The sequence below is a fragment of the Penicillium paradoxum genome (assembly GCF_028828445.1).
Source record: "Penicillium paradoxum strain IBT 22861 chromosome Unknown utg000007l_segment0_segment0, whole genome shotgun sequence".
Taxonomy (NCBI): Eukaryota; Fungi; Ascomycota; class Eurotiomycetes; order Eurotiales; family Aspergillaceae; genus Penicillium; species Penicillium paradoxum.
In genome coordinates, this window is record NW_026643185.1 from 3597293 (window position 1) to 3611280 (window position 13988).

The 13988-nt window shown below is 49.9% G+C and overlaps 6 protein-coding genes across 6 annotated transcripts; 2 read left to right on the forward strand and 4 right to left on the reverse strand.

The window, feature by feature from the left end:
- Positions 1 to 734: 734 nt before the first annotated feature.
- Positions 735 to 2939, forward strand: N7457_008861 (transcription factor TFIIIB subunit BRF1; the record flags this gene model as incomplete). The annotated part of the gene is made up of 1 exon (XM_057179904.1): positions 735 to 2939. One exon carries the CDS (start codon positions 735 to 737, stop codon positions 2937 to 2939), a length of 2205 nt encoding a protein of 734 aa, XP_057028290.1.
- A 444-nt stretch (positions 2940 to 3383) lies between these two features.
- On the reverse strand, positions 3384 to 4046 carry N7457_008862 (uncharacterized protein; the record flags this gene model as incomplete). The annotated part of the gene is made up of 1 exon (XM_057179905.1): positions 3384 to 4046. One exon carries the CDS (start codon positions 4044 to 4046, stop codon positions 3384 to 3386), a length of 663 nt encoding a protein of 220 aa, XP_057028291.1.
- A 398-nt stretch (positions 4047 to 4444) lies between these two features.
- Positions 4445 to 5035, reverse strand: N7457_008863 (uncharacterized protein; the record flags this gene model as incomplete). Its single annotated transcript, XM_057179906.1, has 2 exons — positions 4445 to 4857; positions 4879 to 5035. The coding sequence occupies 2 exons, from the start codon at positions 5033 to 5035 to the stop codon at positions 4445 to 4447; spliced, it is 570 nt and encodes a 189-aa protein (XP_057028292.1).
- A 1424-nt stretch (positions 5036 to 6459) lies between these two features.
- N7457_008864 (uncharacterized protein) lies at positions 6460 to 7850 on the reverse strand (the record flags this gene model as incomplete). Its single annotated transcript, XM_057179907.1, has 4 exons — positions 6460 to 6929; positions 7000 to 7067; positions 7142 to 7284; positions 7341 to 7850. 4 exons carry the CDS (start codon positions 7848 to 7850, stop codon positions 6460 to 6462), a joined length of 1191 nt encoding a protein of 396 aa, XP_057028293.1.
- Positions 7851 to 8474: 624 nt separating this feature from the next.
- N7457_008865 (putative GABA permease) lies at positions 8475 to 10221 on the forward strand (the record flags this gene model as incomplete). The annotated part of the gene is made up of 5 exons (XM_057179908.1): positions 8475 to 8570; positions 8624 to 8808; positions 8862 to 8941; positions 8998 to 9378; positions 9431 to 10221. 5 exons carry the CDS (start codon positions 8475 to 8477, stop codon positions 10219 to 10221), a joined length of 1533 nt encoding a protein of 510 aa, XP_057028294.1.
- Positions 10222 to 11857: 1636 nt separating this feature from the next.
- On the reverse strand, positions 11858 to 12976 carry N7457_008866 (uncharacterized protein; the record flags this gene model as incomplete). Its single annotated transcript, XM_057179909.1, has 1 exon — positions 11858 to 12976. One exon carries the CDS (start codon positions 12974 to 12976, stop codon positions 11858 to 11860), a length of 1119 nt encoding a protein of 372 aa, XP_057028295.1.
- Between the last annotated feature and the right edge of the window lie 1012 nt (positions 12977 to 13988).

Here is a 13988-nt window from a genome sequence, read left to right on the forward strand (position 1 = left end):
CATGGCGAAGATGCGCCATTTGTGCGCGATTCCTCCAAACGACGCACAAATGTCGCATTCCAGACGTTTCAGCCATGGCCCCTGTGATCCAGTATGCAGTACGCAGCTGGTGTTGGCGTCAACTATCAAGAATGAAGTCGAATACCCGTGTTAGACATTATAAAGACAACCACTCCACGTGTTCTCGAGTCTGATGATGCTGTGCTCATGGATGATCCAGGAACCTCAGGCACTGAGGCGCGACAAAGAAAGGTACTAGTCCTAATTGGGACAGGGAATGGGTACTATGCCTGTTTGGGCTAGCGTGTCGTGAGTCAATTAAGGTCACGTGGCATCCGAATGGGATCTATACAATCGCACAGGTCAGTTCCATAGACCAGGACCAATAGACCAAGAGTTACGGAGTAAATCCAATTGTTTCAACAAGGCATTGACCTCTCATTTGAATCTCTCTCATCAACCAATCATTTCTCAGGCTCTTTGTTGTGAGCTTTCTATTCCCGAGGTCCGCAAAGCAGCCTTACGTAAGCAGGTTAAATACTTTTTTTTTCCCACTTCGAGTTCCTTATCGCGCGACTTTCGTGACGCTTGATAACCTCCACCAAAAAAAAAGAAAAGCCGTGCGCGACCCTCATACAAGAAACGCTGAGGCTGTGAGGACCTCGGTTCTTCAACCGAGTGCTCCCATCTACCTACGACATCCCTGAAACCTCGTGCTTCTCGCTTCAATCAAAATGTCGGTTCCCAGATCCGGCGCGCGCCCGATTCCTCCCCGCGGGCCCCGGCCTCCTATGGGACGACTGGCCAGTCTCAAGCCTCCCAGCTCAACTCCTATCAATCGTCCAACACCCATTGGACGTCCCCAAGCACCCCGTCCGACAACACACCCGAAAACCTCTAACTGCCCTAACCCAGGATGCCCTGCCCCGCATATTGTCGATGATGGCGGCGTGAAAGTCTGCTCGGGCTGTGGTACAGTCATCAGCGAAAACAACATTGTGTCTGAAGTTACTTTTGGTGAATCCTCGTCCGGTGCAGCTGTTGTACAGGGATCTTTTGTCGGAGAAGATCAGACTCACGTACGCAGCTATGGTCCAGGTTTCCAGCGCGGCGGCGCCATGGAGAGCCGGGAAATGACCGAACAAACTGGAAACCGCTACATGCTTCAACTTTCTCGAGCATTGACTATCCCGGAAAGTGCAACCAAGGCTGCTGGTCAGGTCTTCAAGCTTGCCGTTGGATTGAACTTCATCCAAGGTCGTCGCACGAAAACGGTAGCTGCTGTTTGCTTGTACATAGCATGCCGCCGTCAAAATGGCAATACAGTCATGCTGATTGATTTCGCTGATGTGTTGATGATCAACGTATTCAAACTCGGTCGCACTTACAAGGCTCTTCTCGACGAGCTTCGCCTCGGTGGCAATGTCTTTCTCATGAACCCTATCGACCCGGAAAGTCTTATTTATCGTTTCGCCAAGCAGTTAGAATTCGGGCCATCTCTCATGGCCGTGGCCGGCGAGGCAGTTCGAATCGTGCAGCGAATGAATCGCGACTGGATGACCACCGGTCGACGCCCAGCTGGTCTCTGCGGTGCAGCATTGATCCTTGCCGCGCGCATGAACAACTTCCGTCGAACCGTGCGTGAGGTCGTCTACATTGTGAAAGTCACTGAAACCACTATCAGCCAGCGTCTGAACGAGTTCGGTTCAACCGAGAGTGGTGAATTAACCGTCGATCAATTCCGTTCCGTTCAATTAGAAAACACTCATGATCCCCCATCCTTTACTCGCGCTCGAGAAGAACGGAAAAAACGTATCAAAAGGCTGCCTGAGACCGCGGCGGAACTTGAAGACGGCGAATCCCCAAGCGAAAGCGAAACAGAATCGCTTCAACCGCATCGTGTGGATGCCGACGGCTTCGCTATTCCCAATCTCCCCATCGACCCGGCCTTGACTGCAACTGGCAATGGTCGACGTGCATCAGTGATTGCGAAGACAGTGGATCAAGTCGTTCAAGATGTCCAAAATGAGCCAGTTCATTCCAAGGGCAAAGGCAAACGACAACCCACACCAGAGCCCTCTGCCGAGCAGGTTGCTTCTGAAGCAGCGCTGGAGGATGAAATGCGATCTATGCTAGCTCAAGGCTCAAACATGATCGAGAGTGTCGGTTCCGACCAACCGCCCCGTCCTGTTGTGTCCGACAGTACTGAAATCGATGCTGCGGAATTTGAAGATGATCCCGAAGTCGCCAATTGTCTGCTCTTACCTGCCGAAGTTGAGATTAAGGAATCAATTTGGGTCACCGAGAACAAAGAGTACCTCCGTACCCAACAAGCGAAGGCCTTGAAGCGAGCTCTGGAGGAGTCCACTGATGGGGGTGCACCTCGCAAACCGCGTAAGCGCCGCCGTGGTCGCCTTGGCGATGTCACATATCTGGAGGGCGAGGGCGAGGGAGGCGGCAAGTCCCGTGCCTCAACACCTGCTGAAGCGACGCGTCGCATGCTGGAACGACGAGGATACAGTAAGAAAATCAACTATGGTCTGTTGGACACGCTGTATGGCGGCGAAGCAGGAGACGCAAAGTCACAAAGCATGAGCCGCAGCCAAAGTCGCAGCCAAAGCGTTGTTTCGCGCCGCAGCGCCAGTATCGAGCCAGAAGTAGCGTCACGATCCCGGCGCGCAACTCCTTCAGATGCCAAATTCGCACGTCCTACTTCTACTGCACCACTTCCTACTCCACCTTCCACTATGCCAAATTCCACTCAGGATGCAAAGCCAGCTGTGGTCGAGGATGGTCCCGTGGGCAAAGCAGAGCAATATCCAGAGGAAGATGATGACGAGGGTGATTACTCCGACGACTATGAGAAGGATGATGGCGTCGACGACGCATTTGCGGGCAACTACGAAAGTGACTACGATTATGGCGACGATGATGACTGATAGAGTTGGCCTGTCAAGCATCACTCAGCATCTGCCCTGCGTTTGAGGTGAATTTCGGAGTTATTGGGATGCGGTTCGTCATCCACTTGCTTTTTTGAATTTTTGTTTTTACGACCTTCGAGATGATACCACATATTGAACCCTCGCGAGCATTGGGGTTTCTGAATTGAATTATCTATTAATCACGATTTTGCGTCCATGTACTCTTAACGAAGCTCATGTTGTCCAAGTTCAACATCGAGTCTTGAGATCACTAACTAGATCGGCTAGCCGTGCCACCAGTATACCCTACATCATTATAACTGAAACAAATGAGTGCTAATCCCTAGAGCAAATCGCTCAGCATTACCATCGCATCTTCGAATATCAGGCATCAAAGGCGAGGTTCCACAAAGTAGCTATCACGCAAAGTTGAGCCCCAAGACAATGATACAGAGCATGAAATCAGGCATAATACAGCTTGCAGAGCTTGCAAAATGCCTCGTGGGAGATGCAGGTCGTGTTATCACGCCTCCAACAACCAATCCAGTGATCACAGACATCGAGGATTCCCAGGTGTTGTCCATTCCCCCAGGCATAGAGAACACGAGCTCTGATATTAAACACCCGGATCATCTCCAGAGAGACAGAGCTCAGGTCATTGTGTCCTCCGCAATCAACCCCCCAGGTAAGAGAATATCGATCCAAGAGCACCCATTTCCATCGGTCGGCGGTTTCCTTGTCTGTCTTCTCCTTCGCTAGGATGACTCGGATATCAGCGCAGATATCTCCTTCGCGGATGGTGCTGACGTTTTCAAGTCCCTCTGGAGGGAAAGGGCATTTGGACCACATGTTCAGAACTGCCTCACGGTCGTTGGAAGAATCCTCTGGCTGGGCACATTCCCGTCGTATTAGGATATTGACAACTTGCTCGAGGCATTCGATTCTCGCGATGGCATAGGAATATTCAGGCTCGTTTGTTTTGTGTTGCATGAAACCGTTAACTTTTTTCTCGAGGTCTTCAAGTCTTTCGAGGACGTCACTGTCGTCAAATTCATCGATCACTTCCATCGCTTGTGTATTGTCACTTCCGTCAAAATCGACGCAGGAATAATTCTTGTTCGCCATTTTTGTGCCGTGTGTGGCTCACTCTGGATATTGCTCAGGCAGATGGATGGGGATCAGATATCGGGCCCTTGTGGCCAGATAAATATAACATGGGGACAGATTCATGCAAACGACTTGAAGCGGACGGCTTACTGCATAGTGATGACTCAATTCCTTGCAGTGTTGTTTCTGTTTGAATGATCAAGACATTCGCGGTCGATCAAGGCAAACGAAGACACGACGGCGCACTTTTGTTTGCACGAGCAACATCATCAGGTAAGTAGGAGTGTTGAATTTGAAGAAATGAAGGAAAATGGGTTCCCGCAACGCCAAAGGAATTCGATTCATCTATGTGATTACTGCCATGAGTCCCTCCGGTGCCGAAACTGAATTGAAGGCCCTTCACGCCCAGAAGCTATTCAGGCTTTCAGCTGATACTCCGGACTCTTTCCTGCCTCATTTTCAACTGGACTACAGCAGTTTGGCTCTGTTATGGCATGATCTGCTGGGAGCTGCATATCATATTTGAATAAGGTCCGGGCGATGATCAAAGACAGCTCCACCCAGGCCATATCCTTAGCGACACATTTCCTGGGCCCAATACTGAACGGACAAAATGCTGCCTGTGCGACATTGATGCTAGCTTGTTTCGTGGCTGCGTCCTCGCCGTCCTCAGTCTCAAGCCATCGGCCAGGATCGAATTTGAATGGCCGAGGGTAATACCTTGCATCATGGTGGATTGTGTAGATGAGAGTACCAATTATGACTCCCTCGGGAAATTGATGGCCATCAACATCAACATCGCCAGCCAAAACCGGACGCGTTGGGACATCTGCAAACGATGGTTACAAACGGAGAGATTCGTTGATGCATGCGCGTAGGAAGGTGCATGAATTGAGTTGTGTGCCCATGCATATCTCTGTTTCGTCGTCGAAGGAAGAGCGAATCTCTTCGGTGAGCTTGTTTAGCACCTCAGGGCTGTGAACAAGGTGGAAAATGGTAGCACTCATGGCCACTGCAATGGTATCGGATCCTAGTAAGCGATAATTAAGACGATTGCAAAGCATTAAATGTGCAAAAGGAGCAACATGCTACGATCAACTGAGAGATTCTGTCCACAATTCTCTCCCTGTGAAAGGCTGACCGGTATTGGGATCTTGAGCATGAAGCATATAATGAAAACGATCATTTTGAGAAACATCATTCCCTAGCTTGGTGCCAGCCTTGGCCTGCTGTCTGATCCAAACACCAGCACAAACCTAGCTATTCAAGCGAACATATGCGGATGCGTTGAGAATGGTTTGGCCAGTATTGTCTGCTTGTTCCGGAGTTGCCCTGTTGGCAAGTTTCTTCGTGAAGATATATAATCTGGGAACAAGTAAGTCCGAAGATTCTATCAAATATAGACTCAATTGCCTCTCTAACCTATAGACGATAGCCCGTGGAGAGTCTAGATCTCAGAATGATGTCGATTCTACGGAATCCGAGCACATAACGGTGCTGATAATCAATGTCTCTGCCAACTGCACCAAATGCCCATGAATCTAGGTATGTCATTTCTCTCCTCTGTATTGACTGAGGGGAACTTTAGTCTCCAGGCCACTCTGCAAGCGGCAACTCCTAGTCTATCATCTCAGACTCGAGCTCCAAACTCTCCTGCTTGTGCAGTTTTTCATTAAATCATACATTAAGGCGAAGAAAACCTAATACCAACTATTTAGTTGCAGTCATTCAATGTGATGGAATTTTCCAGTTTTCTATGCATCGAGTCTATGGCCCGGTAATGAAAGGTTTATGGTAAAGCAATAGATACATGGATGTAATGTACTTGGGTACATCAAGGGATTCCCCTGCTCATATATCCCGCATTCGCTGACCTAGCTGGTTCCATTCTCATCGCCAATGGCTTCAAGTGACCGTTTTTAATACAGCAAACTCCGTCACATGAGCCGTAATGGCTTTGACGCCTTCTGTTGCGAGGGCGTCCTGTGGCTCGATAGTCGGAATCAATAGAAACAACACCGTTGAAATCACATCTGCCATCCGTATGAATCGCTTCGTTGCGACCCAATTGTATCCCGGCATTGCCCAGCCAAGCTTGACCATTGCCCTTTCTGTCGGGGGAACATCAACTTGGGTCCTATGGGCCGAGTGAAGTGATATCTGGATATGCGTAAGTGGCATGACTATCCACCATCGCTGTCCAAGATCACCTCACCAGTATGAGACAGTGGCCTCACATGGTAGTTATTTATCTCTCTAGGTACTCTGTAGATAGTCCGGTCTGATAATAAAGTGGCGAAAGATTGCCATTAAGAAAAAGGGATCTATTAAGAGTAATATAGGAAGTCTTTGATCGACATACCCCTGACCCATAGTGAATGATCGGCACTGATCTGACCCACTGATCGACAAAACATGCTGTACATATCCCTCAAAGCTGATCCCGATGAGATTGCTGTTCAAACTCCACTGTAACGTCCACGGTCCTTAGTACGGCTCCCTTCCCTTGGATATCCTGCGTCAAATGCCGCGTACTCTCAGCCCCCTCACTCGAACCAGACTCTCTACGATCCTCATTCTGATTCAACTTCCGACCTGATGTCACCTGAGTCACAACCCCGGTATCACCTCCCCATCCATCAAACATTGGCCGGTCATTCTTCTTCGGAGGTCCATGTGACCGCGACCGCGAATGCGACTGGCTTGCTTCCGAGGAGGATTGGTTGATATAACTGCTGATCTTGGTCTGTGGGAGCTCGAGCCCGATCCTGTCGGGGATTTGGGTTGTGGTCAGGCCGGAGTGTAGGCCGGCAAAGATGTGGTAGAGGGTTGGAACGCAGGCGATTATGATGGTTGTGAGCATCATTGTCTGGCCAATTATTTCCCAATTGACAATATCCCCTATATACGTGTTAGATCAATCCAATACGGTTTTTGGTGGGAGCTAGAGGGGAATTGGGGTATCACAGACAAGAGAGATCGGTTGAGTGGACAAATGAAGGTATGAGGGCGAGGTGGGCGATTCCGAGGCCGACAATACTGGGAGGGGTTAGTTAGTGATTGCTTGAGCCTTGTAATTGGAAGGAAAAGCCCTGGAGATAGTTCTACGATACCTTATGCGCACAAAAAACGAGCACAGGATCTTCACTCGCTTGTTCTGGGCCATTTGGACATTTCGCATCATAATAAACGGCTGGATAACAATGATAATCTCGGTGAGGATGTTGACGACTGCGATCGGGTAGAAGAGGGCTCCCTGTTGGGAATTAGATGTGCTCAATCATCGTCCGGTCTCCTGGGTGGTATACTGACTTCTCCAACACATCGCTCGGGGGAGTATAGCCACCGGTTGGGCGGTTCACACTGGAAAGCTATACTAAACACTGCGAATATTGACCACGCGATAACTATCCCAGCCGTGATAACACAGCTGCGACGGAGGGTTCTACTCGGCGTCAACTTCCAAACCAGCAGGATGGTCGATATTTTTGAAAGCGACAACACAACGATGAGCACAATATGAGCGACAAAGGCGAGCTTGCTCACGGCTTGAATCTCGCTTTCGCTCAGCCGGTCCTGGTGCTTTCCCAACCCATGGTCAACAGCCTTCTGTAAGACCACGACTTGAATGATTGCAAAAACCAAAGCGACCCAGATGGGAGTGTTGACTGCCGTCCGTCGCTGCTTGAAGTAAAGCACCGACCCGAGCTTGGCAAGCACGAAGATTGTGGTCGCAATCAGAAGGGATACCGAGGTTAAGGTGATTATAGCACCACGATTATCGCTGGACAGTGCCTGGAAGGCGTACGTTTGGTCGGCCATCGCACCATGACATCGATTTCGAAGTTATCGGAACTGGAGATGGGCAGCAGCAGATAATAAGCATCTTTTTTTATCACATTGCTGATGCTAAGTTCTTTTCTCTTGCAAATGCCAAACCTTGTTGTTTCTTCAAATCCGACCCCTACACACTGGCGCAGGAGGTGCTTTGGCGTGGTACCATTGCATCCCAAGTGTCGCAGGGATGTGAATCCTGGAAGAACTCGATCAGCCACTAAAACCGACGGGATCTTGGACTAGACACCGTTAGCAGCAAGCGATGAAGTGCACAGACCGCGCTTTACCAATTGAATATGCAGCAAAGTGGTCCGATAATCTCCGCAGAATCCTCATTCAGCACTAAACACAATGTTCTTGTTAGCACCATGCACACGACAAGGGTTTATGCCGCGGCAGACACAACCCTGGCAACTCGGCGAAACAATTTGCATTTCGGGCGTCGACTACTGGTTTCGCATTCATTGTGCAATCAATATCCCTGTCTAGTCTCGGATGACGGAAATGAAGGCGAAAAAAGCCCCCAAGTACTTCTTGCCGTCTGCAGGCCAAGTGATCTATTTTCTGTTTATTCTCTCCTGACTTGTCTGTCGTTAATCGCCTTTCAAGATGCATGAAGAGATGGAAATGAAGAGCGGGAGCGCTGTGCAATCAATGCCAGTGGGCTATGAGAGCTCTACATTGCGCGAGAAACAACAGCTGGAAGTAACTACTACCCAGCGTCCAATTGACCTGCGCAGACTCTAATCGTTCAATAGCGATATCTCAACTTCTTCTCGTCACTCGCATTTTCCGCTTGTCTGCTGGCCACATGGGAGGGTGCCGGTGGTAGTTTGCTCGCGGGACTATACAATGGCGGTCCTGCAGTGATTGTTTATGGAATTATCCTAAGCACCGTGGGTAATCTGGCTATTGCATGCTCTTTGGCCGAGCTTGCCTCTCTGTATGTACCCAATTGACTGCGACGTGACACAGCGCTGACCTCGAGACCGACAGACACCCAACTGCAGGTGCTCAATATCACTGGAGCTATTTCCTCGCGCCTCGTGGTCGTCGATTCCTCAGCTTCTTCCAGGGTAGGCGCATGCATTGCTAGTTTCCTCCGTTTGTAGTCGCATACTGAACATCTCAGGTTGGATCACCGTCTTTTCCTGGTCCGCTCTCGTCTGCATCGCACCATACTTCATCGGAACCCAAATCCAGGGCTTGGTTGTCCTGGCAAACCCTGAGTATGAACTTGTGAGGTGGCGCGGCACCCTGCTCATGTGGGCAGTTGCAATCATCCCGATTATCATCAATATCTTTGCGCGCCGCGTTATGGGAGGCATTGAAGTTGCTGCGGGTATTATGCATGTCGTCTTCCTACCCGTCACCATCGCAGTCCTTGTTATCCTCGCCCCCCGAAACCCTGATTCATTTGTCTGGGACACTTTTGTCAGCGGCCTGAGTGGCTGGAAAGATTCCGGAGTTACATTTTCCATCGGTCTTCTTGGTGTCATTACTCCCCTAGCTGGTACGTCCCACACCACTATCAGAATCTTGAACAATCTAATCCACCCCTACAGGCGTCGACGGCGTAATCCACATGGCCGAAGAAGTCAAAAACGCCAAAATCGTCGTCCCCCGCTCCATGATCTACGGCACCATCATCAACGGAACCCTCACCTTCGGCTACCTAATCGCCATCATGTACTGCATGGGCGACTACACCGAAGCCGTCATGAGCCCAACGGGCTACCCCATCATCACAATCGCCTACCAAGCAACCGGATCCAAGGCAGCCACCTTCGTCCTCATGGCCATGGGCATGCTCCCCGGCTGGATCGCGCTCTTCAACGGCCTCGCCTCCGTCACCCGTCTCACCTGGGCCTTCGCTCGCGACAACGGACTCCCCTTCTCCGACTTCTTCGCCGTCGTCGACCCAACCTACAAGGTTCCCCTCCGTGCTCTATTCCTAGTTGCATCATGCATCTTCGCGCTCTCATTCATCCAGATCGGCTCCACGGCTGCCTTCAACGCCATTCTCTCACTCAGCACCCTCGGCCTCTACATTTCCTATCTTATCCCTCTCTCGCTCCTTATATACAAGCGCTTCGCAGCCCCTCAGGATATCCCACGCGGAACATTCAGCCTTGGCAAATTCGGCCTCCCCTTGAATATTCTTGCCATTCTCTTCGCCACCTATTTCGTTATCTTCCTTCCCTTCCCCGCAACATTGCCAGTGACCGCAGAGAACATGAACTACGCCGGGCCAGTGCTTGGATTTGTGATGCTCTTCGCCTGTGGAGACTGGATTGTTCGCGGACGGCATAAGTGGCAAGGCCCCACAATGCGGTCTTTCACTCGCGACGACTGAAGGTTGGAAAGTTCGAATTGAACATGGAAGAAAGGGAGGGAAATTGTTAAACTGCTTACACACATTCGCTAACGGCTTTTTTTTTGTCAAACTGTGACTAGACTGTATATATCTTTCTTAATTAGGTGCATAGTACTCCGTATTCAGACGGGAAAATATGAGTTTCCTCGGGCGTCGTTGACCCCCAAAATCAAAGACCCTTTCTAACAGCAAGACCCTTTTTTTAGATTTGGAATTTTTTTTTCACATGCCCTTCTAGACCTCGCTTTGGAAAAATTAATTAATAGTCCACCAAAAAGTCCCCAGAATTGCCAAGGGTCAAAGCGCCGCAATATAGTCCGGAATGAACAAGTGAGATCCGGAAACCCTAAGCCTAACCAAGAGGACAGACATTAGTACGGGGTTTTCCGTCCTAGGGCAATAGCATCTGGACCCCAAAGGGACGTTGGATTTGAAACCATAAAAGAGAAATCTTTTCCGTTTATTATTTCTCAACTGTCCTCTCCATTGCATGAACGTGCTAGAAGACTAAATTTCGGCATTTACAGAGACGGTACAGGGCAGTCAAGTACGGAGTACATAGTAGAAGCAATCCAAAGTCAGGAAGGAGCATAGCCCTTGAAGTCTTCTACGCAAAAAAAGAATTATTTGTCTGGCTAAGGTACATCCCTAGCAACGGTCTAAATCAGCTGTCGGGGGTATTCCCTCGGAAATCCGCCGGAGGACTTGTCGTCCAAGCAACCAGCCCTGGAGACTGCACATGTTCAAAGTTATCCCTATCCAGGTACGAAGTAGCCGTTTTTCGAGTCCCTTCTAGAGGAGGGATGGGTCTGTTCCCCGGGTCCCGAGGTCTAATGTAGGTGCTGAGTACGGAGTAACTAGGCCACTCTTGTACTGCATCGCCATACAAAAGGTACCTCGATTGAGGATGGTCTACTCCGTATGTACGTGAGATGTCAAGGTTTCTAGTCCCCCGAACTCGTTAGCAGAGAAATGGACCTTGGAAAGTATCAACATAAAGCCCAAGCACTCTTTAATCTATATAGATCTTGTTAAATATCTCTTACCTTCATTTCAATATACCTATCTTCTAGGTCTCTCGAAATGAGTGCTTATAACAATCAGTGCAACCTTGGAACCTTACATGGCCTGATTACTCAGCATCTACATTCGACCTCCCGAGGTCGGCGGGGAATCAAGTGGATGTTGGGGACCCCCGAAGGGGCTCCAAGACAGCTGCCTCCCATAACAAAAGATAACCCTAGCTACGATCCGAAAACCCATATTGATTTTAGATGTTTTGATTGGAGGTGATAAATAGTCGTGAATAAATAACGTTCGTCAGAAGTGAAAATTGCAGCCAAATACGAGATGAACTCCCAGATTTACGACGCCGGTCCCCCCAAAACCCATCAACCTTTTGATGGGCGAGAACCGAATTGGCCGGACTGGTTCGGTCAGGTGCGTGAGTCTTATAACTAGATAAGGCAATGGTAAAAATAAAAATGATAAAAAAGAAGATAAAACTGGACGAAGTCGAGAGTCGATCGTGCGAATTAGGCGTCGAGTCTGGACGGCGAGTCGGCTCGATGTTATCGAACGGGCGAGAGAAAGGGTTGAATGCGCTTTGAGGGAATCACGAATCGATCTCCATTCCCATCCCCATTTCCACGCCTCCACTCAGTCCGTTGAGATCCGCTGCTTGAGGGTGACTGGACAGCGCTTGTTGGAGAAGAGGCACGCCAGTGTCCATGACACCGAAGGCGGTAGGTTGCGCGTCGGGTCGGTCAGTGGCTGTGAGAGGAATGGCACCCTCGAAGATGATGGGAGAGTTGCGTAGGTTTTGAATACATGTGTCCCAAGAAGAGGCCACGAGCTGGCATTGGGTGAGGTCTTCGCTGAAGAGGTAGAAGGCAGGTGACGCTGCAAGATTTGGAGTGGCAGCCACAAGATATGCGTTCAGAGCGCGGCTTTTGATGAGGATCTGCGAGTCATGCAGATGGGACGAATACTGGTTGTCAATATACTTGGTCCAGCCACGGATGGCAGGAGCCATATCACCAGCGGTGTTGACGCGCTGCCAACCGATGCCTAGGAGACGCGTGGCGTCATCGACCAGAGGCTCGGTGGGTGGAGCAGACCCAGCGTTAAGTGTGCGGTGTTGATCGTTGGAGCTGGGGTCGTTCAGACGTTGACGAATTGAGGAGAGAGCAATATCGTCCAGGCCAGGTGCGGATTGATCAAGGCGCTGAGACTTGCGGCTTATTTCGATGGAATCAGAAAGCACTGCGTTTGATCGCGAGGAAACAGGCGCGGCGATGGCCTGTTGTGCCTCAGACTCTTGTTCGTACCATGTGCCGGTTTGGCTCTCGGCAGACAGCGCAAGGCCAGTCTGTGGGTTTAGCAGGACCATTCCTTCTCCATAGACGGGTTCCACCTTGGGTTGAGGTGCTAGACGAAGGCTTGAGGGCGCGCTAGGAGCGACGACCTCGTCAACAGTGCTCTCATCACGCGACCTCTTGCGAGAGGGCTTGGGAGCCGCAGGAGCAGGTGGGAATTTGAAGCTTGTCGAAGCAGCATGCGCGGAGCCACCGTTGGCAAATACGGTGCTGGGACTAGCAGAGTAGCCGTTGAAGCCTCCTGGGGAGCTGATGAAGGAGGACTGAGAAGGGTACTGGGCGAAGGCGTGTTCCTGGGTAGGAGAGAGGACTGTGGCAGGGCCATCCGAGAGGCGATTAAGAAGCATTGGACACATTTTGATCTCAGATGTGTCTTAGATTCGAGGCAAGTGAAACTGTTCTGTTAGAGTAAGTGAGCAAGACACAAGAAGCTTCAACCACCTGGAGAAAGATAGCGGAAGTAAGACGAAGAGATAGAAAAGTAGAGGATGTCTCGGCAATAAAAAGAAGTAAAAAGGATAGATAGAGGGAGGAAGCTTAGTATACGAAGAAGAAAAAGGAAGGAAGGATTGGGAGGAGAGAAAAGTGAAAGAAAAAAAAAGGAAGGAACCAGGTCGAGCGAAGTAAGAGGGTGAGAGAGTGAGACAGGAAAGAGCGATCTGAAGAAGTGGATGAATCGATGCGCGAAATGCGGAGGTACCAAGTCAAACGGTAATACACCCGCCAAAAGCGGCTATCCGATCGCCCATAACGGTATTAATACAGGCGGTATTAGCGGGCGCTATTGGCTCATGCAGCCAAGACGCCGCTGGTGGAGTCCAACTGGACGGGTCCAGCCCAGTGACCATTGGCCTATGGCCCATTCCTGGTCACGTCACGTGAAGGAGAATAGATCACGTGAATAAGAGAACGAGAAGAGATCACGTGTCCATGAAGTCATTGGACGAAGTTTTGATGAAGTCTATTATTGAGGGGACTTGGTACAGATAGGTATACAGACACGAATGGTAACAAAAAAAAGCCCGCTGAGAAAGACAGGTCCAAATCAAACAGACACCAAAGCTCGTGCAAGTTTAACATCAAATCAATGTTCGTAGAAAAAAAAAAGTACAGCGCCAGCAACACCATTTTCATGTCACTGTATACATCACAGAAATGGGTCTGAAAAAGAAAAAAGTAATGAAACCAGAAGCGAGTTCCCCATCGCACCAATGGGACACCAATGGGGACCCGGAAAATCAAAGCACGAAGTGGTAATCTCTTTTGTCTCTGGGTGTTCTGTACCGAGAGACGGAAGAGACGGATACCGCTACGAGCGCCTCCCTTATCCATTTGCGTCCTCATGCCGACCCACTTGAACCGAGAATA